This window comes from Pomacea canaliculata, linkage group LG9 (assembly GCF_003073045.1).
Source record: "Pomacea canaliculata isolate SZHN2017 linkage group LG9, ASM307304v1, whole genome shotgun sequence".
In the NCBI taxonomy this organism is placed as follows: domain Eukaryota; kingdom Metazoa; phylum Mollusca; class Gastropoda; order Architaenioglossa; family Ampullariidae; genus Pomacea; species Pomacea canaliculata.
The window spans coordinates 12,553,892-12,578,043 of record NC_037598.1 but is presented as its reverse complement, the minus strand read 5'-3'; the positions used below and the strand labels follow the sequence as shown (position 1 = coordinate 12,578,043).

General features: G+C 37.6%; 3 protein-coding genes across 5 annotated transcripts in view; 2 read left to right on the top strand and 1 right to left on the bottom strand.

Moving 5' to 3' along the window:
* LOC112571479 (mitochondrial inner membrane protease subunit 2-like) overlaps positions 1–10,969 on the top strand; it is a 38,542-nt gene extending 27,573 nt beyond the window's left edge. For all 3 annotated transcript variants that reach the window (XM_025250469.1, XM_025250468.1, XM_025250466.1), the window contains exons 4-6: positions 7,065–7,130; positions 8,275–8,377; positions 8,701–10,969. In XM_025250469.1, coding sequence (XP_025106254.1) covers positions 7,065–7,130; positions 8,275–8,377; positions 8,701–8,829 — 298 coding nt within the window. In that variant the 3' untranslated portion in view covers positions 8,830–10,969. The remainder of the gene's footprint in view (positions 1–7,064; positions 7,131–8,274; positions 8,378–8,700) is intronic.
* A 272-nt stretch (positions 10,970–11,241) lies between these two features.
* On the bottom strand, positions 11,242–18,873 carry LOC112571481 (UDP-xylose and UDP-N-acetylglucosamine transporter-like). Its single transcript, XM_025250470.1, is given in 11 exon segments — positions 11,242–13,110; positions 13,113–13,171; positions 13,688–13,757; positions 14,582–14,657; positions 14,871–14,980; positions 15,286–15,343; positions 15,693–15,774; positions 15,906–15,955; positions 16,273–16,375; positions 16,704–16,817; positions 18,693–18,873. Coding segments are annotated over 11 exon segments (978 nt in total). The 5' UTR covers positions 18,770–18,873; the 3' UTR covers positions 11,242–12,931.
* LOC112571478 lies at positions 18,852–23,873 on the top strand. The gene is made up of 9 exons (XM_025250465.1): positions 18,852–18,987; positions 19,449–19,654; positions 19,976–20,130; positions 20,586–20,666; positions 20,953–21,089; positions 21,320–21,428; positions 21,753–21,838; positions 22,401–23,360; positions 23,628–23,873. Exons 5-8 carry the CDS (start codon positions 21,078–21,080, stop codon positions 22,884–22,886), a joined length of 693 nt encoding a protein of 230 aa, XP_025106250.1. The 5' UTR covers positions 18,852–18,987; positions 19,449–19,654; positions 19,976–20,130; positions 20,586–20,666; positions 20,953–21,077; the 3' UTR covers positions 22,887–23,360; positions 23,628–23,873.
* Positions 23,874–24,152: the final 279 nt, after the last annotated feature.

Below are 24,152 nucleotides of genomic sequence, written 5' to 3'. Positions count from 1 at the left end.
TTGTCTTTTCTTTTTTTTTTTTTGTCTTTTCTGCCTCCGCTTAAAAGCCACCCCACTTCTCCTCTTATAGTCAACCAGTATCGTAAAACGAAACAATAAGAGTTCCTTGGACGAAAGATAGGGAAGATGAGATTCTCGGACTTTTTTTCGGAATTGATGATTTCGAGGTTGTATATTACCAGCAGGTATCTGTACACCTGTTTGTGGAGGCCGCACATCTCTGTTTTGCCACCGCCGGTAGTGCACGTGTGCAGCAGCAATTTGTGCTGCTCCATCAGCAGCTTGTAACACTAGGCGGAGTTTGGTGCACGTTAAGCGACCGTTATGGTGCCACAGCCTCATTCCTGTCCTACGTGTTTCTTTGGTCATTCTGTGTGCGTGCATGTGTGATTGTGCGTTTGTGTTATTCGTTACCCATTGCTTTCGTGTACGTATATATAGTTGCCTGCCATACTATTGTTTACTTCTATATCCAAAGAACATTGGATCCATCATACAGTCTTCTGTTTTCTTTCAAACAGCTAATAACTATTAAAATGTAGGCGATTAGTGAACGAAACAGCAAGGTGTTCAGCGTGAGTCCGTGCAGACGGCTTTTGCAGAGTGGTTTGTCATCCCTCCCCCGACTTCCATCAGTACATTCACCCTTTCATCACCCTGGGTGGTAGCGAAACACGAAGCATAGCTTTGAACAGTGGGGTAGTAAGCTTGATATCCGTTTTCCTGCCATGAAGCTAATAATGGAACCCAGAAAACATCGCCAGTCCTACCTGGAAGGGAAAAGGAAGAAAAACAACACAAGAGTTTTTGCAGCTGAGGCTGCTAATGGACCTGACGAACATCAAATTTTACTGTCGATCAGTGTGCGTGCTCGGAGTCATTAAAACCTTGCTCGTGAGCTGTATGCATGCTGTCTTTGCGGCTACTTCTTTTCCCACCTTTTTTACCTGCTTGTATTTTTATTTCAAATATCTGTCAGCTGCGTCATGGGTGGGCGTTATCAGCGTCGCAGTTAGCAGTGCAATCGACGAACTGTTAAAAGCTTCATGCGGTAAACAGCAAGTGGTGCGTGCAATGTCTTCGGCAGACGTGGGATACAATCAGCAGCTAGTCTTCTGGCCAAGCCATTGTGTCGATGGTAAGACTGTGCTGTTACAGACCTACCCGATTGGGGACACGTTTCATATCACTTACTACTGCCTCGAACATGAAATGACGAGGAGAAACGCGAATCTCTTAAAATTAAATGAAATAATAAATGGTATAATATAATTAAGTAATTTCCTCGCCTGCTTAAATCTCCATTTGGCGGGAAACCGTAGGTGACGTAGGTACAGGTGGCATTATGACTGATCAAAACATGTCTGATACCACGTGACCAGAAAATACTGAATCTCGAAAGCCCAAGCGCAGATTGAGTAAGACAATTAATCATGTTTGTTCGTGTGTGTGAGCTGACTTCAGTGCGCCTGGTACATCGTTTTGTTTTGTTGTTTTTTGGGGGTTTTTTGTTTGTTTGTTTTTTGGTTGTTGTTTTTTCCGTGTAACTGTTTTACCAAAAAATATTTTTTTTAAATATTCTCTTTAAGCCTCAAGATTTCATGAACACAAACTGTGCGTGATGTGTTAACGTTCTGGCCTTAGGAAGCCGTTTAAGCTGTTGATCGATTCCTCTTGATAAGCTTGTAATCACGTTCGACCATCTGGAACTCCTTGGCCGTATATGGCAGAAACTGCACTGTTGCCTGACTACCTGAAGCGCTCATCTCAGCATGTCACCTGAGACTGGAATAATTTCAGAAGCAGGTCGTCTGCCAGTCAGAATACCCTATCACCGGCGTGATTTTTTTACAGCTGGTTACCTGAGCTATTTCTCAATAATCTGCGGGTCAGTAATTGGCAGCGCTTTATGGCGCTCGTGGTCCTTGCGTGCCGCACGGTGCGTGGACATGGGAGCGGTAACCGAGAGGTTTCTTTGTGAGAGTGTTCCCATGCACACGTCACTGTGTCCAACAAGAGAACGACAAACACAGGTCGGCTGCACCCTCGTCACGCAACGAGCCGTTCACAATTTCCTGATGAAATAAGATATGCATGACTTCACAGTTATGTCGAGCTCTCTCCCGGGCTTATCGCTGTAGTTTGTGTGCACTGATAATTGCTTCTACACAGGAGCTTTCAGTTTCTCTGCCCGTGCATGTAATGTGAAATTGAAGTGTCGTGATTAATGTCTTGGACTAAATGATCAAAGAGTTCTTACTGTTATTGTTGGTACGCGAGTGTCGTAGTTGAGAAAAATGTCCATAGATGTAGACTTGATTCGGTTAATAAATTCCGAAACTGCAAAAACTAAAGTATCCAACAGGAAAAGATGTAAATAAGAACAAATCTCTTACATCTGTAAGGTTTCAATAAATGTATTAAAACTTCAAGTATGCGTTAAGTCTTTTTAAAATTTCTTTGATTGTACGAAATATTTTTCTTTTCAGTTCCATCCAGCAAAACTATGAATTCTTTGAGGGATCCTGCGGGAGTAAAGAAATCGATTTCCAAAAGATGCCCAATAAATCAGAATCAGTTCTTTTCAGAGGAGGTTCGCATGGTAGAAGAAATCCATATTTGTGGATTGATAAACAGCATGCACTGTCGTATTTTGTGGCTTTAGCACGTTGGCCAGAATATCCGTGATCTGAAAATGGAATCCGTGCAGACTGGTAATTTTCTTTGCCTAAGGACCTACAGAAAAAATCGGTGAATGATATAAAACTTGTTATATATAATATACTTTAATTCCAACTGGCAGCAAGCAAATTGTAGACAGCGGTAAGTCTGCAGCAGAATTCTTTCCTCTTGTAGCGGCTAGAAATATTTGAAATAATTCAGTGAAGTTAACACATATTCACCTGAAACATTTTTTTGAAGAAAATTTATAATTTCTTTGCTATTGCAAATACAGTTTTTAAAATAAAAATGAACATCAAAATAATTTGTCCCCTTAGGTGTTTTTTAAGTCACATACTTGAAGCATTCATGGGAATGCGGGGTACAGGTAAGTAAGTGTTCTCAGTATAAACGCTTAGATTGTACATGATCCCGAGAGAAAACATTTCTTTTTTCCAGTCGTGCAGACTAGCACCCGTTGAGGCTGTTAACTTCAACAAATTAGGTAAAATTTTAAAGAAAGCTAAAATTTGGTGCCACTACATTGGGCAAGCAAAAGATTAAAAAGAGAGTATTGGTAGAAACAGATTTCCCGACCTTCTTTAATTTGACTCTGTGCACAGCAGAAACCCCCTGGGATGCGACTTCTGACCTGATGTCGACCTCCGAGCAAGGTCAGGGCAAGAGTTGAGGGATCTGTGCGTGGTTACCTTAATCAGGCGATGAAGACTACAAAAGGCCACCTGCAGGCTGACTCTGTCCTCACTGAGGCACGGGATGTGGTTAATTCGCTGGCATCCACCATTACAATTCTTTCACTTTTCACTACCCTCCTGGTTTTCAGCGCCTGATCTGTTCAGGAATCCTCTTGCTGTGACTTTTCTTCCGAAAATTTTGAACAGTACAATCGACCTCTCTCTCTAAAGGAACTGCAGAAGACCCTTCAAGTGCAAAGATTCTGCACTTGGCCTAGACAACATCAGCTAGCCCATCTTCCACAGGTCTCTCTCCTCCTTCTTCTATCCATCTTCAGCTTTATTAGAGTCCGGCTGTGGTAAGGTTCCTTCTGGTCCAAATTCTTACCGTCCTGTCGCTGTCACTAGTTGTCTATGCAAACTTTAAAACACATGGCGAATGCCCGGTTCACTTGGCATCTCGAGCCTCATGTTCTCCTCTCCGACCTGCAGTGTGGCTTCAGACACTATCGCAGCACCCTGGACCATCTGGTCCGTTTTGAAACATTCACAAAGGATATATTTGTCTGCAAAAAGCATGTTTTATAGGTGTTTTGTTTTGTTTTTTTTTTATTTGGAGAAGGCGTATGAAACTACCTGCCGACTTTCTCTCGCCGTCATATGTAGCCTTAGTTGCTGGCATGGCGTAAAAACACAACCATCCAACCACTCTTCAACGGTGCAGAGATGTCAGTCACCTCTTTCTTCGCTCAAAATTGCATGGAACTTTAAACATTGAAAAAATGAAGGCTGACAATTTCTCTAAAACGATTTGCATGAGCTAACATGCATATATTAGCAGCAAAAACACTGCTATAAAGAAAAGGCACTTACCTAAAATGACATGTTGACTTCAAAGCCATACTTTTTGTGTCTACCTTGAAAATGATAGACCGTTTGTAGAAACTTACCCATGAGAATAAAAAAACGACATTTAAAATGAAGATAAGACTCTTGGCAATTGCTGAATACCATAATAAATCTGCCTTTCACTTCTCAAATAAAACCAATGCGCTTAGAAGAAAATAGGTTAATTTTATTCTTGTTATTAATTTTGCTTAAAGGTGGTGAGGTTTGTAATGTAAACATTAACAGCTCTCTGAACACACAAACTGCGGTAAGTCTTGTCACAACAAAAGGGTTAAAAGAGAAATATGTGAGAATGCCATATTTCAATGTAAGAAATATGTATAGAAAAAAAGGAAAAGAAAAATTTTATGATAATACGTTTCTCTATGCAGTAATCACTCCTTGAGCAATGTATATACGTATGTATGCATTTTTTACAGCTGTGTGTAAAAAAAAAAAAAAAGATGAAGGCAGCAAGAAAAGTAAAGAGTTGCACTGTCTCAGTCTCTGGTTTTCGATAGAGTTGTAATGTAGCAATCTTCTTCCCTCTGCCCTTTAAGGACAAACATTGCCAGCGCCTTGTCTAGAAGCTCCCCTTATGTTTCCTCCAGATCAATATCTGGTCTCGCATTCCTCCGGAAGATTTCCTCCAAGACTGACAGACTCTATGTTTAGTTATTTCATCTGCCGCACTTGAGCCAGCCTCAGTTTTTTCGCCGCCATCAGCCAGAAGGCTCTTATAGGGCCTGCAGCCCATTCAAAATGTCGGGGGACTTCATCCAATAAGGAGAACCCGAGGCCACGCGATCAGACTGCATAAACAAGGTCTCGTACTCCTCGCGTGCTTTAGACACGGGGGTGAGGGGAGTGGAAGGTGCTTGGTAATGTCTGGAAGACGGCGGGGTTGAGGGAGAAAACGGGGGAAATTGGGTTGAGGGGGGGATGAACTATCACATTTTTGTCTGACCCGATTCTGGTGTCTCATGTTGTCAGAGAGAGAGCTGAAACTTTTCTGAAGGTTGCTGCAATGACGGGGTGCTTTGGTCACCGCAGCTGCTGTCAACTGGATTTCTAGTTCGGTTAGGCTCCATAGAGGATGTCAGTCTGCACGTCTTCCTCTCGGTGTCCGTGCATGTGTCGATGCATACACGTGAATTTTTTTCAGGGGTGGTGCTAGTAGTATTTTTCCCTATTTGGCAACTAATGTATAATTATGTTATTTCTATTCATATATGTACGCGGACTGTATATAGTACTTGTCTCATCCTTGTGTCTCTTTCTTCCACTGCATGGTAAGCTGGAACGTGGACAGCTCCTTTGTAGTCAACAGGAGCCTTAAGAAAAGGCGAATTCTATTTTTACTTGAATCGGCACTGATTTGACAAAACCATTGACACGTTTGTGGGTTAAGTAAAGATCAGGATCAACCATTCCTTCGTCATTTGTTCAACTGACCAGTCCATTTTAAAACCCTACCATCATGTACCCGCGGGTGTACACAGCGAGTGGAGGTGGAGAAGGGTGATATAAGAGACGATCCATGCTGACTGCATGCTACTCATTATAAAGGTTATTTTTGTTTTAGAAATAGCAGAGCTGTTGTTAATACACACATATATAGGTTTGTATTTTTTCTCCCCTTACCGTTGTAAAGAGGGGATGGGGGACCGTGCACTTCAACGGGTTATGCGTACGTAAATAAACAGACGTGCATAGTCTCGTGTGGATTCTGGAGTCTCCTCGGGTCTGCACCCCCACAGCTACAGACTTGCGCCAGTCATCCTTACTTGCGTGCTTCACTGGGCTAGGTTTTGTTTGTTTTGTTTTGGTTTTTTGTTTGTTTGTTGTTGTTTTTTTGTGTTGTTGTTTTTTCCGGGAAGGGCGCAGCCAGATTTTCATTGCCTTATCTTACTCGACTCGCTGGACTGCAGTTCTACAGCGTGCGCGGCAGTTGTCAGGCATCGTGCAGAGGCTGGGCACATGGAGACCAGGATGCAGACCAACAAAAAAATGGCAGTGAGATCAGATTAGACTGACCCTAGGATTGTTTATGCCCGCCATTTCAAAGCCAGTTTTATTAGTATCCCGCCTTCTGCCTTGACAATGAGACGGTAGAGTGGATTTAAGAGACTTTCTGTGAGAAAAGGCTAAAAGAAATTTAATTAAGACCCTGATGCCACGTGATAGTTTGTTTTTTTTTTTTGTGTGTGGATACTGTCGATATATGAATGAATCAGCTTGCATCCGCGGGAAGTGGAGAGCGCTGATTGCTATTTAAGGAAACTACAGATCCGACATGACCACCAGGTATAATATTGTTAACTGGTGTTACAGCTACAGGAATATGCGTTTACCTTTTTTTCTAGATATTTGCGGGTGTTCGAGGTTTGTTTGTGTTTTCGTTAACTGGTGAAGCATCCTGCTTTTTTGTTTCTTTGCTGTTGTTGCAGTATTCAAGTTAAGCGATAATTTACACCCAAAATTATTTTTTACGGCGCAGCTGTTGTTTTGCTTTTATTATTTAGATAATTCCTGCCGTAAGTACTTGTTGGCTGTTTATTTGAGACACGGCTTGTTGGATGCTGTCTCCTCATCTTGCTATAAAAGAAGCGATCGATTGCGGCGACAGTAAATGGCAGCACTCATCGAACGTGATTTGCACAGTTCCCCGACTAGAGGCAGTGAGTCATTGCTCGCACTAAGTGAACCAAAGGAGTGTCAGGCGTACCTGGCATTCATTACCTCCCGGCATTTCTCCCCCTCCCCACATCCACAAACATGATGCACGATACTATAGTATACTTTTTTTTTTTGTTTCAGCTCACCATCCAACCCGAGTCAAAGGTACATCAAGCGCATTGTTGCTTTGGAAGGAGATACAATCAAGTAAGCCAGAATTAAGTCTAATCAAATAAACAATTTATTTTGCTGAAATATTTATGTATCTATCACAGCGTTACACACGCCCTAAAATTGTGGAAGGATAAAACAACTTATAGTAGTTGTAATGTATAATATTTTGATACCACTTCCTTTGACAGAAGCACGATGCTCTGGATATTTATAGTAATATTATCTCTGTCATATTTGAGTGGCATTATAAAGGCGAAAAGAAAGACTTGCTTCAGATAAGTTTCTTTCAGCTTGAGTTTTTCGTATTCGTTACTGTCAAAATTCGCGACCTCTTTTTATACAGTTGACAATGATGACAGGATGTTTCAGTATCCATCGTGATACACTTTACAATTTTTTCTGTGTTACGTCGTTTTTAGCCCAGACCCAAAAAAAAAAATAAAGAAGAAGCCAAGAGTTGCAAATTTTAAAGGTAATGAAAACAGCTAATTCTGGAAAGCAGAATCGTGTTTGACACCCATAAAGGACCGGCTGCCGGTGTCGATAACGTGTATTCAACATTGGTGGCCTGCCTTTGGTTACGGTGAAAGGCCATACGAAAATGTGCATGTGGACGCACACACACACACACGAGCATTTATTTCGCCATGATTGGCTATAACACATGCATGTGCTGGCCATGGCGGCACCAGCTGTGACATTCGGGAGGTCTACTCGTTTCCCTGCTTCAGCCAATTCCTTTTGATACTGGGGCGACAGGTAGAAGCACTGGCGCACCTCTTCATAAAGCAGGCACGCGTCGTTATTGAAAGTTTTGAGAACCTCACCGATTGTCTTGATTGTAACGAGAAAGGAAATACTCACGTTCGTGGCTGATAGGCTACATTTCGTGGTAATAAATAAGTCCGGCGAAAATGAGAAAATAAGGGGGTGGGGCTGGGGAGCTGACACTAACGCATGCGCATCATTACATTCCTCCCTTTTCTTACAGAATACTCGCCTACGAGTATACACCAATCACACATTTGCCCTTGAACATGTCATACAAAGTACAACAATCCCAGCCTCCTCATGTAAGGATCAAAACAATTTCTTAATAATGAGGGCACAATAATAAAAATGACAATGTGTGAGATACAATTAGAGCACAACAATTTTTTTTCCTTATGATCTACAGAACATTATCCTACAAGCACAAGCTAGTACTTGTGCCCTCAGGACACTGCTGGGTGGAAGGGGATCACCATGGACGCAGTGTGGACAGCAATTTTTTTGGACCAGTAAGCAACTTTTGATGGTTCAAAAGTGTATCACAGCATCTTGTCTATTGATTTTATCTGTTAATTGACGTAACTGTCATTTTAAAGCAATTATCTTAACTATATTCTTTTAAAATATGTCACCTTTGGTCTTTCTGTATGTTTAATTCAAGTTTTAAAAGTATCAGAGTTGACCTAGAGTTACATCTGAAGCTTGAGAAATATTGGTGGTGACAGAGCATTTTCATTTAAGTAATCAGAATAACAAAAACTTAGTTTAATGCAGACACTAAATCGAGATATTTGTCGGTACATAATAAACTGCTTGGTGCATATGTTTGCAGATCTCTATGGGAATGATAACTGGAAAGGCTCGTTACATTGTGTGGCCACCTCACCGGTGGGGGCGGCTTGAAGTACAAGAGCCTGACTCAGACAGAGTATACCAATCTCGTGCCTGCTTTTGTGATTGATGGCATATCATTTTTCAGTGGCTTCCGAATCCCAAACAATGTTTATTGTTTAATGATTGTCAAGTGATGGCACTTTCTTCAGTCTCTTTGTCAGTTAGCCTTGATAGTGTGGAATTTTTATTGACAAACAGTACAACAGGATAAGTACAAGTTTATCAATGTTAGTTACTTTGTTAACAAAACCATTTTGACAGTGTTGCTGTAGTTAATGGGTCTGATAGTCTGTTACCCTGTAAGAAATTGAAGCTGTCTTTAATTTCTCAGATGGTTTATTTTTAATTTGCATCTCAGCAACATTCTCAAGCTTTCATTTTCACTTTATTTCATTTTTATTACAGTGAAAGGGATGGTTTGTTTTCTTTTAACTTTATCATCAGAAAGATATTTTTTCTGCAATTTTATCTAAAACGATAATGTAAATATCAGAAGCTATAGTTTGCTTGAGGATGAGAGTGAACTGTAAAATTCTGTAAAGAAATTTCTGAGGACGCATTATATGCAAAGTATTTCTCAGCTTCATTTAATTTTCAGTGCAGACTTTAAAGCTTCCTTCTTTTCCCTTCCCATAAAGTCTTGGAAGCAAGCTGTCATAAATAATCCTAGAAAGATGTTTTAAGGGCAGAAAGATTTACAACACAATCCAAGTAGAAGTTTGTTGTCCTTTGTGTTTTAAAAAAAAAATACTTAGCACTACTCGCAGAAACATTGATGTTCACAATCCCATTTTAATGTCTGTTAAGCAAAATTTAGCAATATATTCTTCATACTGCTGACGTCCTAGGTGTACAAGCTACCAATATTGCAAATGCTGGCTCTTTAGAAACCTATTGAAATTAAGGTATCCCAGCAACATAAAGAGGGTGAATTTTTTTTTTTTTTAAAGTATGAAACTGAAGAAAATCTAAAAGACTGATTGCTTGATTGCCTTACTCGTTCTGGTCATACCATATGTCTTCCATCGGTTTCCTTAATTGTATTATGTACACGTCATTTTTTTTCAGTTAACAATGTCACAAAATATTTGTTTTTACATATAGATCAGCAGCATGGCTGGTGTCAGCAAACATTGACACATGAACTGCCTAATAATTATCTACTTTCTGAAACTGACTATTGACTTTGATTAGACTTAGTGGATACCCATCATTGTTCTCCTGAAATGCGCACAATTGTCATGAACGATAATACTTGTTGTGAATGAATCAAGTGTTTTAAAGGTTTTCACGGGCGGTGTGCTGATCTCAGGGAAATATTACTGGTCCTTCTAAGAATGCTTTTCAGTTGAATTCATATTTTCATGATTATTAATGTTTAATTAGCTGCTATAAATGTAGGTTAGATAAACAGGGAGTAACTAACCTTTTAGCCTTGTAGTGAATGAGTCATAATAAAATTGTGTGAAAGGAATACAGTATAAGATTAATAGAGGTGCAGAAATTTGGTTGTTTTGTAAACTTAAGGTAAATTAATATTTTTAAGCTAGTTTTTCTTAATGCTGCTTCACATATGAATAAAAGTGAAGGTAAATGCAAAAATAGTTCAGATAACATGTTGATCAGAATAGACTTTACTTAAAGATTTTTTTTATGTATGTAGACATGATGTAAGAAAAGGGCGCATGAAAGTTTGTTGAGAAAAGATGAGTGATGCATCCGTGATTCTTGGATCTTTTATTTTCAGCAAAATGGTACAGGTGGAAAGGTATATATGCACCATAATATTATTGGTTTTATCTTGCTCATAGAAACGGCATTGATTTTGTTTTGCATGTTTCAAGGGTTTTGCTCAATAACTATATGCCAGATTCGGCCATCATCATCCAATACATCCCTAATGAATTTAATGCATTGTTCCTTGCTTTTTTTAGGCTTGTCTTAATACTTTAACCATGCTGTTCATAGGAATGAGATGAAATCTTGCCCTAAATTTGAATTGTAGCCTGTGCCAAAATTTACATTATATAAATGGCCTTCTTAACTAGACATTAATATTTCACAAATGTTTGGCAAAGTTTTTATATGACCATCATGTAAATGTTTGCTAAACATGTTGCATGCTCAACAATATTTGTGGAGGTAAGAATTAAGCCTCTTTACAGAGCAATAATAAAACATCAGGGGATACAAAAGTAACTGAATGACTTTACCTTGTCATCATGAATGTTTGGACTACTATTAGCAAAGCTTGTAAACACAGCAAACTACACAAGTGAATGCCATAGGAATCATCTACAGCAGTATACTTTTTCTGCTTTCACATGAGTGAGAAGAGTAGCCACAGCATTTGGATTTAATGAGCAGCCTGCTTGATGTTGTTCATTAAGAATAGTGAAAACAAGTCATATGTCTTATGCATGTTTATAAAGGTTTCAGATACAACAGCACAATCAAAAAAAAAAGCAATAAGCATATGCTCTGTTCACTATTTTTTAAGCAATCTTTATTAAACAGTTTCTCTGTTTTAACATTCTTTTAGCAGAAGCCAATATTTAAAATTTGTATTGTCTAGTGCATAATGATAAAAAAATCCAACAAACTGTTTTCTTTCTGTTTTAAAAACTGATCTAGCACATTTTTTGTTTCTTTACTATGGTTTTTTATTAAACTACACGGTCACTGTCATATCATAAAACTGCTATCAAACTCTTAATACTAAGCTGTTCTCAAGACCAACTTGCCACATCATGAAAATAGTACTTTATTCATTTTCTATGCAAAGTGGTCACCATGTTCAAGTAATGAGCTTTCATCATGATAATTTGAAAGTTCTCCTGAAATGAATGACAGAATTTTTATGAAAATAAATGCACTTACTGTTTTTACTGCTAAAATAAAAGTTGTGCCATTTCATCAGCTTGTTTCAAGATGCATGTATTTTAACCAGTTGTTTCTTTGATCTTTCGACATCTTTAATACCAACTTTTTTCAAAGGAATAAAAAGGCCTGAGAACTGAGGTATCATTGCATGTATGCTGATGATACACAGCTGCTAGCAACTGGCCCAACTTGGCTCCAGCAGGTCTGCACCACCACATGAGTCTGTGAAAGATTGGATGGTTACCAAGAAAATGAAAATGAAGGATGACAAATTTGAGGTCATTCCTGAGCCTCTGGCAGTAAACTGAAATGTGCCATCCTCTACTATTATTTATCTGGTCATTAACATCACTCTTTACGTGAATCACTTTTGGAATCTCAATGCTATCAGGGACACACCACTGTTTCATGACTCTCACAGTGATACGGTCAGCGAGTCCATTGTCCATGGCCTTCACAGGATCAGCCACATCTGACTTGTTTCTGCCACCAAAAATTGTCTTGGCTGAATCACTGCAACTCTTTATTCACAGGACTTTCTAACCACCTTCTGAACAAGCTTTGAAGAGGTCAGTATAATGCTGCTCATGCTGATTCTGCAAGCGAAGTCAACCATTCTTCCTCTGTAAGCCACAAGGCTGCCAGTTTGAGCTCATCTTGATTACAAGATTGCTACTTTGTGCTACTTATGTCATGCAGCCTTGCCCTAGTATACCTGTCTCATACCCCACCACCTGAGTTACCCATCCAATAATACTGTTTTAACACAATATAACTATAATCAAAATAGTTGCCATAAAACACTTTAACATTCTGGGACTATCATTTCAACAAATAACAAAACAAATAAAATACACTTTAGTGTAAATTATTTACAGAGGTACTTCAACCTCAATTTCTCTGCCTATCTGGAATTTTATCTTCTGATATCATCTCTGCTCTGTCCACCCATCCCATCATTGTCTGGTGAACTTAGTTTTAAGTACATGGCAAGAATTGAGCATTTCAATGAGCCTGCTCCTGTCATTAATTTTTTTATTAACTGTACAGCGTAGCCCTAACATCGTATTATTACCTGTACGGTATAGCACTAACATTGTATTATTAGTAGTACAGTGCAGCACTAACATTGCATTATGAGATCTTATTACAAAAGTATTACCTCCTGTAATAAGGTCGTTAACAATGTAATATCATCCATCACCATGATAAATTGTCACAAGACATAAAAGAGAGCAATTAAAAAGCTTCTACTGCAAAACTAACTCAAATGTAATAATACAGGATCAATCTTCCTTTTTCAATTTTCGTTGTATAATGCTTCTTAACTGCGGTAGGACCTCTGTGAATACAAGTGTGCCACCAAAAACTAGAAAGGCTCCGATCCAGTGAAAAGGTGTAAAAGGATTGTTGAAGTAGATAATGGAGAAGATGAGGCTGACAAATTTTCGCAGAGTTACCACCAAGTGACAGTCAGTGATGTGCACTCTGTTGTCAGTACAAATACAGCACGGATGCAGATATATCTGTTGTTCTGTTAAGGCACAGCAAATAAACTAGCAGTAATAAACCTTTCCCAACCAAAAATACTACTTTTATGCATGACAAGACTTCTACAACAAGGTAAAAGATATTACTCATAAAATGGTAGAGACCAGCACATGACTAAAAAATTGTTAGCAGTCAACTGGAACAAAGGACTGACCCTAAGACTGATTTATTTTTCAGCTGCCTCACACCCACACATATCTCAAGGAAGCAATACATAATAGAAAAATTTCTTTTCTACATATTCTAGCAACATCAACATTCTTGATATTCTCTATTATGGCCACAAGAAACAAAAATAGTCTGAAGTATGTGCTACTTGAATATTTCACCTTACCCATTGTTTCATATCAGTCGTTTGAAAAAACAACTTCAGCCACTACAAACTAGCTCACCGCAACTGGAAACTTAATCATCCTAAAAATGATTCTGATTCTACACACACATGTGATTATTAATGATAACATTACCTTATACATTTCCCAAAAGGATACTGTGTTATGGTGTTAAACACCAGTAATAACCATGCCCTTGGGACAATCAAATCCAGTACTGGCAATGCCACTGGACTTAAAATTAATTATACAGAATTTTTAAACAGTAATTCTTTGCATTGTATGCACGCAATAGCAGACGTAAATCTGTAATCTTTTACTAAAGTTGCACATATACATGAGAATAGAAATTTGCAATAAACATTCTCAGAAGTATAATGACTCCAAATTTTTTTTATTTATCCTAATAATAATGATAAGCATGTGATTTATATATGCTCTCAGCACTTAAGAACAGCTAGAGGAAATGGACAGAATACAACGGATGGAAGTGGAAACAACTATGTGGACAAGGAATAAAAGACAAAGAAGACACTAAAGAGGAGTCAGGGAACAAACAATAAGGATGGTGAGTGTCACAAATCTGCAGAGGAAAATGAGCAGATGAACTAGTCAATTGACTAAAATCACAACTATTGACAACTATGTTGATTGGTGTAAGGAGTAATGCTCATAGAACAGATGTGTTTTTAGTGCACATTTAAAAGATTTAATAGTGGGTAGATGGCGGATATGAAAGGGAAGAGAGTTCCACTGTTTAGCTGCACAATAACTAAAAATATATATTATTTATGAATAATTTTTATTTACCTCAAGCTTTTATATCCACTTTTTGAAAAAATGGATACTTAGAGTTCAAAAAGCAAAAACACATGATTTAATTTTGATAGTCATAAATTACTGCATCTCTTTCAGCTTTTATTTAGATGAGAGATGTCAGTGAATTTGGACAAACAGATCTACAGTCATTTATTTTGAAGGATTTGATGATGATAAGTCTAGAGATATAGAGTTCAAGGGACAGGTTATATGTGAATGATACTTTACACTTACCAGAGCTATGGTATAGGGCTGCTTGTGTGGAAATATCTTTGGCGAGCAGCAAAAAACCTGGCAGTGGCAGAAAATGCTGAAACAAACCCAACAATAGCAAGAGTGAGTATATATATCATCAGCATCTTTGGGAGACAACATAAATCAGAATAAAAGAGGATTCCTAGGACTAAACCAGACTCATAGTTTAAAATTTTTCAAATGTCAGAGATCATCATCATCATCATCATCATCATCATCATCATCATCATCAGCAGCAGCAAAATGGTCATAAACCAGGCGTTCTTACATTGTAAAAAAGAGCTTCTGAGGGGTGTTTCCCATACTTGGTGTATGTCTGCTCCTGAAAAATCCCCATGCGAGCTGACAAAAACAGCGAGATCACCAACAAGCTTATACCTGAAAGAAAAATATTTAAACATTTGCTCCATATAAAGGGTTCAAAAAGGGAAATCTTGTTTATATCAGCTAACACTGCTAACAGCTTTCTGTGTGAGAGAGGCCTAGAGAGTTAAGTGATGAATAACAGTGCTCCAACTGCAAAAGACATTTAAAATATAAATTATTTTGCATTTATGCATGCTCTCTCCTTCTCTCTCACCCCCCAACACACACACACACCATGTTAACAATTACTAATCAAGTACAAATAACAAATTAGAGGAAATGTTTTGAAGTATTTTTCCAAAGACATAGACACTCACCAAGCAACCAGACACTATAGTCGTAGAATTCTTCGCCTGTATGACCTGGCTGTGATTCCTGTGAAATGAACAATATGCTCGCTTTATATGGCTCAGCAGCTTATCAATATAGACTCACACTATACATCTGTGGAAATATTATTTACAGTAATGAATGCAGATTAAAAAGTCTACCACTAGCACAAGTGGACAATGGCTGCTATAAAACACTTAAATTTTTTTTCAACCTCAGTTTATACAGCATGGGCTATTTTTTATGGATATGACATTAACATGAAAACTATTTCTATAACGCTCAGTTCTTCTTCTGATTCAGATTGCACTTTCAGCTTTCAAAATTAAAAGAAAAAAATGAGATTTTGATAAGACAAAAGACCCCCACCAAAATTAATGTGACTGATACACACCACTTCTCCAGCTGATGCAATAGTGCAGAAGATGATGCCAATCGTAATCGCCAGCACTGACAAATATTTTTCCTTTGCATATCTAATGACAAAAAAGGAGTTTGTGTGAGAGTTAGAAACACAGTTTTGAGTCTGTCAATATATTCAATTTTTACCAGCAAGTGCAATTTAGCCAATTAACATCTGCAACAATTTTTTCTTCTTGGACCTTACCTTCGCTTCAGAATAATGTGCCCCAGTACAAGATTTGCTACAAGAGAACCCTGTGACAGAATAAAATATAAAATAATCATTTTCCTTCATTTAATGTTGGTAAACCAACCACCTGAGTGAACTTTTGAACATGATCAGGTTAAGCTCATGATAAAATTCATTGTGTGATAATCCTTTTACAGCTACATGGTATAAGCCTTCAAATTTCAATATTCTCACCTGCAAAATGCATGATAGACACATTAAGCAAATAGCAAACTACAGCACTATGGAAGAAAGGCTGTTATTTTCATAATCATCTTAATTCACAGCCAGTAGTTTTTCATAATAGCAAACACAGAACAATGAAGGGGTTCTATATACTTACAGAACGAAAAATCATCTGAAGAGGCATTGAGACATTCAGGCCTAAGACATAATTATTTAGTGTCTGCACCAGAAAGAACAATGCCACCATCATGAAGTAGAATCTATAACATTCCACAAAACAAAAACCCATAATCTGATTCAAATATTTGTAACATAAAATCAGCTGTGTTTCTGTGTCATCAATATTGCCGTCATCATTAGGAACATTAACTCTACATACACTCTCTCATGCATTCATATATTTATTTAAGCATTAAAAAAGAAGATCTTACCAAACTATTAGATATTCTGTTTGTCACTGAAACAGTATAGTTTTCACTTGGAAATAAGAATTGTTTTAACATAACCAGCCTTTAACATATAACCACACAAAAGTTACTAACAGGTCATCAAATGTGGCTTTTACCTTTTGCCTATGAATGCACTTACCGTATAGGTATGACAGGTGGTTGGGTGAAAAATTTTGAAGTGAAGAATAGTCCCTCCAAAGCATTGAATATAAAGGCTGCAAATGTTATCAAATTTCCACTCTTGGGAAATTCCCTGATACATAAAGAAATGTAAAATTCAAAGCATGAACTAGTTTGTGCAACGTAATTTTTTCTGATGACCCATGCATAATGCTTTAAGATTTACAATTTTCAGTCATGCTATCACAATAAAAATCCTGATACGTGGTAATTTCAATAAAAGTCTTTTAAAACAACCATAAATAAATTCCTCCTCACCAAAAAGGATGTTGATAATAAAACTTTGATATGAGCATTGAACCAGTTTTGCCATAACCAGTTGATAGGTCCTTGAGACAGCATTTGATCTTAGCTTTACATTGTTCAAATTCAAACCCTTTTGAAAAAATGATAGCTGTTGTGTCTGGAAATTTTGTTGTTTTACATTTAAGCTTAAAATTTTTTGGTGTGTAAGATAGAAGGGGCTTTATGAGCAAGAATTGTTTTCACTATAGTACAAAATCATATAAAATTGCAAATTTTAACAACTTTATTCATTTAGATCATAGGTAATGTGATGCTCTGAGGGGCTGTGGCAAGACCATCATTATCATCATTTATGGATGGATCTTAAGTAAATTAGTGCTTTTTTTTTTAGTGATTACATGTGATGAATTAATCTTTAAAATAAAGTTTATTTATCCTTTCCACGAAATTTCTGTCTGCCATCATTAATGTTTGATCATCACTTTACATAAAACATCAACATTCCAAATCTATTTATTCAAAACATGTGCACTAGCACTCAGCCTTAGTCCCTGTCAGTTAAGGGTGTCAAATCTGTACACATCATATTGCCACTAAAAATAAGAAAATAAAGAGAACAAGCAAGTGACATTGAGTAAAAGTATTACATAAAAACAAATGCTCCACATTGGAAGCAAGCAGTATGATTAGCAGCCTTTATAAGTATGTCCTATGCATGGGAGATGTGGGTAGCCGAGTGGTTTGAGCGCTGTCATCCGGAGATGCATGCCAATTTAATATCCATGTCACAGCAAACTTCCCTCAACCCTGCTGATGGGAATGTGTACTTGACTCCTTAAAGGATTTGTGAGGGTAAGGCAGATAGGGAGAGGAGATGGGCACTGCCCTCATGTAAATTTAGCTCCCAGAAAAGTGAAGTCTCTAACCCCTCACTCCCCAACGACATTAAAAGGTCAGGGACGAACTTAATTACCTTTACCTATGCATGAGTTGGTTGTGTACCTGAATTGCAGCTGTGATAATGACTGCTTCTTTTGTCTACATCTCAAGTTTGACATAAATTGTTTTGTCCCCGACCATATACCCGGGCCCTCATGCCTTTTTAATGTTCTCGTTCAATTTGTACCTCATCTTCTTTGTTATTAACACATTAGACCAAAAGTTACTGTGCTGCATATGACTGAAGCGTAGGAAATTTGCAGTAGTTCTGAGCTCACATTTAAAGACTTCAGTCTTCTACAGCAAGCGGCTGCATTTCTTAATAACATTATCTCAAAAATTATTCCTAAATATTTTTAACTGTCAGCTGGTGAATATTCGAATAGGGTGTGAATTACTGAATGATTTGATTAAGTTTTTCAACGCAATTCTCAGTCTCAGGTTCCAGGTAAGACACTTCTGTATGAATATATCAGTAACATATAGTAGGGAATGGCTATATCATTTCCATGGGCCTCCAAGCCTATTTAACGTCCCCTCTTACAGTCATTCGAAATATTGTCTAGTTCTGAGTTTCACATTATATTTTATTAACCATCAAAACTGTAAAACAGATCTATAAGTTTCGGAATGTTACTTCGAGAGTTCTTGAAGCAACTCTTAATGAAAAATAACATTACGTTTAACAGAAGCACTATGTCCGATAAAGACCGTTTAAACGCGTTTTTTACATCGCTTTAGGATACTGATAAAATATAGTAACCTGACAAGTTCCTCCAAAAAGATGACATTGCTGCAGCACCCTAAAAACACCAGCGCGACAGCGATGGCAGGATTCATTCTTCGTGAAGGTGAAAATTGTTGCGTTGGCACGAAAGCCAACACCGAAACCAATGACTGGAGGTAACTCTTGCTTGGTCGCCGAGACTTGATGCCGGAAGTGCGGGCTCGCCGAGTACATGGCGGCTTCTATGAACTGAACCTTTCGCGGATGGTCAGTACAGGAGGACGTATTGACCATGTTCGAAATACCTGATGATGACGACTTGTTTCTGGAGGTAAAGAATATGTCAAAGTTTCCAAACCATTCATGTCACCTTCCTTCAGTCAATGTAATACTGACTCAGCGACGCAAGCGTAGTCTGACAGGGTGTGTAGTCGGTTGTTGCATAATGCAAAATAATAACCTACTCTGTGGGCTACAGTACTAATGGAAGCGTTGTACACTAATTCAGTGAGAAGAAAAATATTTAAATCTTCCATTATTCGTCCTATTGCAAGTGCACGATCACTCCATAGATCAGGCCGCATTTTCTTGTTTGACGAAGGCGCAGACGCAGGTTAATTTACCTAGTCGAACCTGGGTAATATAATGCTTAGAACACTGTTCTGCACTGCATTCCAATACCAAAGTTAAACTGTATTATAATACTAACTTATTCACAATTAAAACAAGTTTTCATCATAAGTAGTTGGAAAATGTCTCAAAGACTAACTAAAATTAGTGGATTTTTTTCAGGATAATATACTATGCATAGAAACCAACAAAGCAGAAAGAACAACCACATTGAGTAGACAGTTGCCATTACATGGCAAAAGGCTTGACAATAATGGCAGTTCACAAGATAAAGCACACAATGATGAGATCAGAAAAGTTGTGAAAAGTCCACAGTTGCAAAAAGATGAGAGTTTTATCCAACCTCAATACACTGGAGGGAAAAATTGGTGAGTATATATATTTTAGCAGTTCATAGATTAGTATTAATAATATTACATTTTTTTTTGTTTTGTATTAGTTATCATTTTTTCCAGTAGATATATTAAAATAATTAAATAACTCAAACATAGCTAAAACCATAAAAGAGTTGAAAACAGAATTTTTGTTGTTATGTTATTAATAAAAATGGAGATTTGAGCTACACCATAGTTGTGCTTTAAAACTAATATTAAAATTTTGGCAAAACTTTTTAATAAATTATTGGAAATGACTCCAGAAAGTGTGCAGGCATTTATAAATTGAGTGTGGCTTTCACAATTGCTCACCAGGACTACCAACCCCACCAGGAAAACCCCAAACATTTTCCAAACAGTTCACTGCCAACATTGATAGCAGCATCATTTGTGATGGTGAAAGTGATGCATTGCCTCATAGAAGAAGTCAGAGGCGATTTCCAGGACCTGCTGGGTTGTTGCCATTAATGGTCTGTTTTATTTTCAAAAGTTTAAAATCTTTTCCTTATAATTACCTGCTTACCATGTAATTTTATAATATTGTTAGAATTTTCCATCATTTTGTATAAAAAAAGAAACCTTCATTATTTTTTTAATCTGTTTTATGCACCATAAAGCTTACAACTTACACTTAACAGTTTTTTGGTATGGTAATTATGTTCTATTTTTTTAACATGTAATTGATACTGTATAAGCAGGTAGACTGCCCTGTTGGAATATTGGAATATTGGTTTTTTAACGCTAGTGCAGTCATTGTAAAAGTTGCTTTCCTGTTGCCACAGGATTAGGGTTAAGCAGTAGACAGTTGTTCTAACTTTAATTTTTCAATCCTTTCAATCTACTGCTTTATTGAGAGTGAAAGAAATGCTTTATTTCACTATGTGAAACCATTTTCATTTCTTTCATTTGAATTTTTTTTTTTCAGAAACCCACTGAACTTGAGACTGGAGGGATAAATATCTCAGATGTAAATAATGTCTTTGTAAACAAACCATGCAGAAGAGAGGTAAATTGTGGATGCTTATCGAAGTTTACTAAGTTTACAAAGATATAATATTTTAAGACAACTTGTGTGCCATTTTTCAAGAGATTTTATAATGTTGCTTTGGCAATTTTTTCTAAAATTGCACCTGACTCTGTAAGGCAAAAATTAGGTGTAAAATAAACTGGACTGCTTGATAAATTGATACTGTTTTGTTTAGGTTTTTTAAAAGGAGAACTGGTTGGAGAGATGATTTTGAAATGTAGGATGCACAGTAAGCAAAACATTAAAGTATGTTATCATTTCACAGGAACTTAACATTAGCAACTCCCAAGCTAGCAGTGATGAGTGTTCGCAGGCACTTCCTGGCAGTCTTTGAAGAGTGATCTGGAGCCTGATGCAGATGAAGTGTTAAAAAAGTTCTCAGTGCGGGTCATGCTACACAGAGTAAGTTTGGCCAGTCTGTGAAACATACTTTTGAAAGAAGCTAGACACAAAAATGCTAAAGATCTGTATCAAATGCCAAAACTACACTGGTAAGTATAGGCATAGGAAGAACACAATCCAAAAATTGTAAAGAAGATAAATTTGTGTAACACTGTTCAATTTAGACCAGTTATGAAATACTTCCAAGGAACTAATTTGTCTACTTTGTCTGATCTGTATTGTTTTATAAGGCAAAATGTCGACAGTTGCCCAAAGGAAAAGTTCCACTGATGCTTGGAATCATAGATTCTATTGATTTCACGGGTATTGATGCTGGTGTTGTGGTACGTGATCAGACAGGTGAGGTAATATTTCTAGTCCATTGAAATTGGAGAGTGTAGAGATTTGTCCAATGTATACTTTTAAACTCAGCAGACCTTGGGTACTTTAACCTATGCATGTACATTAAGGTTTACAAACTGACAACTTGCAGAATTGTTGGGATTAGTAAATGAATCAAATCTTGGGAATCAGTGGCAACATATAAGGTCACTAATTGAAGCATTTGCTTGCTACTAGTACCAAAAAAATATAATTGGGCAAAATTTATACAATGTTTTTATAACAAAGCCTCTAACACAAACAAAAAATGATAACTGTGTAGCATGACTCTTTCTCCCACAGGTCAGATGCAAGGCACGTTGCATAGAGATGTCTTGAGAGACTTTGGTGCTGAACTACAGGCTGGAGCAGCCATTGTTCTGAGACAGGTAGGGTGAGGGATGCTGGGAAATTGGATTGTTGTAGAAGATACTGACGAGATCTTTTTTGGATGAATAAAATTCATTCATCTTGCAGTTTACTCTATTGATGAAGAAGAAATGCTGCAGCTAATTTGAATCGAGAAGCTGGCTATGTTCAAAGCTTATACTTTTAACGTTTACATATAGCTTATAAAAACATGTTAAAAGAAAGGTTTAAATTTACTTCTGGTTAAAGGTAAACAGATCAGTAATGCTAAAACTTTTCAGAAAATAATATCTTTAAAAATGTTTGATGTTCAAGTATATAGACCAGTAATATTTAGAGGAGCATCCATGCAAAATGGAAAGATTATCTTTTTTTTTTTCCACTATCTTATAATTTAAGGAGAAAATAAAATATTGGTAACTCTCCTCGTGAGTTAGCAATGTTATAAAAAAAAGTATTGGTCCTCCCTACTTCCAAGATCCATTGCTTTTTTGGTCTTTTTAAGTGTACCATTCATAATTGTATATAATTAATAATGATAAAAAAAAACAATAATTGTAGAAAATGTTATTTTGTGGGCAGGTGAGTGTCATCAGTCCATCAAGCAGGACACATTATCTCAACATCACTAGTGCCAATATTGTGGCTATCTATCCATCTCAAGGCTGTACAGGACAAGTCATTCTGCCTGGATCGCTTCTACAGTCTTCCGCATCTGGCCAGACAGCTCAACAAACTCTGAAGACATACATCCACACAGCAGATGTGGAGCTCATCGAGGAAGGCAACAAAAGAATGGAGAACACTCTGGTCAGCATGCGTCAGAGAATGGGAGAGGGTACACTTCCCCAAGCTCCTTTCACCCCTGGGAGTGTCAGAGGAAATCAGCAACCTCCCAACACAATGACTGAATGTAGGGTACAGCGCTTGCCCCCTGTGCAGCATAACATGTCCCAGGGGACACCATTGACACCTCAGTATCAATTTGTCAGAAACTCTCAAAACACAGTAGCTCAGCCTGCACATTCCTCTTCCTCGAGTAGGTTTACATTCAAGAAACTGTGGTAAAATATTTCCCTCAAGTGGAACTGTTTCTAGTGATTGTCCAGCCACACCTAGTCCAAGCCAGCATTCCCTAGGACAGCAGACTGGTGCAACAAGCAAACCTGGCAATGTACTTCAGCATGCTAATGAAAAGGCAAAGGACAGACACTCATCTTTCAACCGGCATAAATGCAGTTCAGATAAAGACCCCAAATTCCAAAGTCTTGGCAAACTGCAAGGCTGGAATTGCTGACCCATCACCCAGCACCTCAGCATTTGTCCCAAAAGTCTGGAATAACAGAGACAATGAGGTCTCTGGATGTTTGGTGAAAAGTTGCCAGTCAAGTGGTTTTTCTCCAATTAGAGAAATGGAAATAGCTTGTCCTAACACTTTAAAAGTCAGTTCTGGTGCATCAGATTTACAGGGTGAATCTTCAACGGGGCAGCTTTCTTTCAATCAACAGTCAGCAGATGTATCAGAAAGTGTATGGTTTGATGGTAAGTATAACTATGAAGCTACCAAGAAATGTAATACAATTACAGATTTTGTGGAATAAACCGACATTCTGCTTTTCAGTGCAGTAGGTTTTGTATGCATTGTTAATATGCCTAACTGAGCAGTCACCGTGTCCTACATGATCTTTAGTATCAGAATATTTGTGTCTTTTAAATTTATCACATAAACTTTGCTAAATAAGTTTTTTAATTACCATTGTATAGCAATTTTTATAAATTTTCTTATAACTTTTGTCCTCTTGGTTGCAGACCTGAATGACGACATTCTGTCCCAGCTATCTGATGATTTCTAATTCACATCTCACTTGAATTGGAAGAGAATTTTGATTCATCCACTGTACATTTGTTATGGGAAATTTTATGATGGACTTTGATATACTGGATCTTCTAACAAGTTTAATTCTATGGTCTGGAATTATTTTGTGTGTGAGCAAAAGGAGTGACAGGCAAGGAAAATGTAATATTTCTAAGAATATTAAAACAGAAGTCTTAGCAGGCAATTGGTAGATGTGGATCATGCATCAAATGGAAAGTGACTTTCTAAATGACAGAAAGAATTATCATAGTGCAGGTAACAGTAATGTTAAACTTGCAGTTGCCTCCTCTGGCCTAAAGTCATGAAGAACAAAACTGTCATTTCTGTTTTTTTAGCAAATCTCAAACCTTTGCTGATACTTTTATGCTCTCCCCTGGTCCACTCAACTGCTCCTATGTAGCAAGTCTTGGAAAATACACAATTTAGTGTAGACATGATGCACCAGTTGATTAATCAAC

What these genes read in the sequence shown, in the direction of transcription:
- LOC112571478 (XM_025250465.1), top strand. An exon ending in TGTGGTACGTGATCAGACAG is followed by an intron (nt 21,429 to 21,752) that starts GTGAGGTAATAT and finishes TTTCTCCCACAG; the next exon opens with GTCAGATGCAAGGCACGTTG. An exon ending in CAGCCATTGTTCTGAGACAG is followed by an intron (nt 21,839 to 22,400) that starts GTAGGGTGAGGG and finishes TTTTGTGGGCAG; the next exon opens with GTGAGTGTCATCAGTCCATC.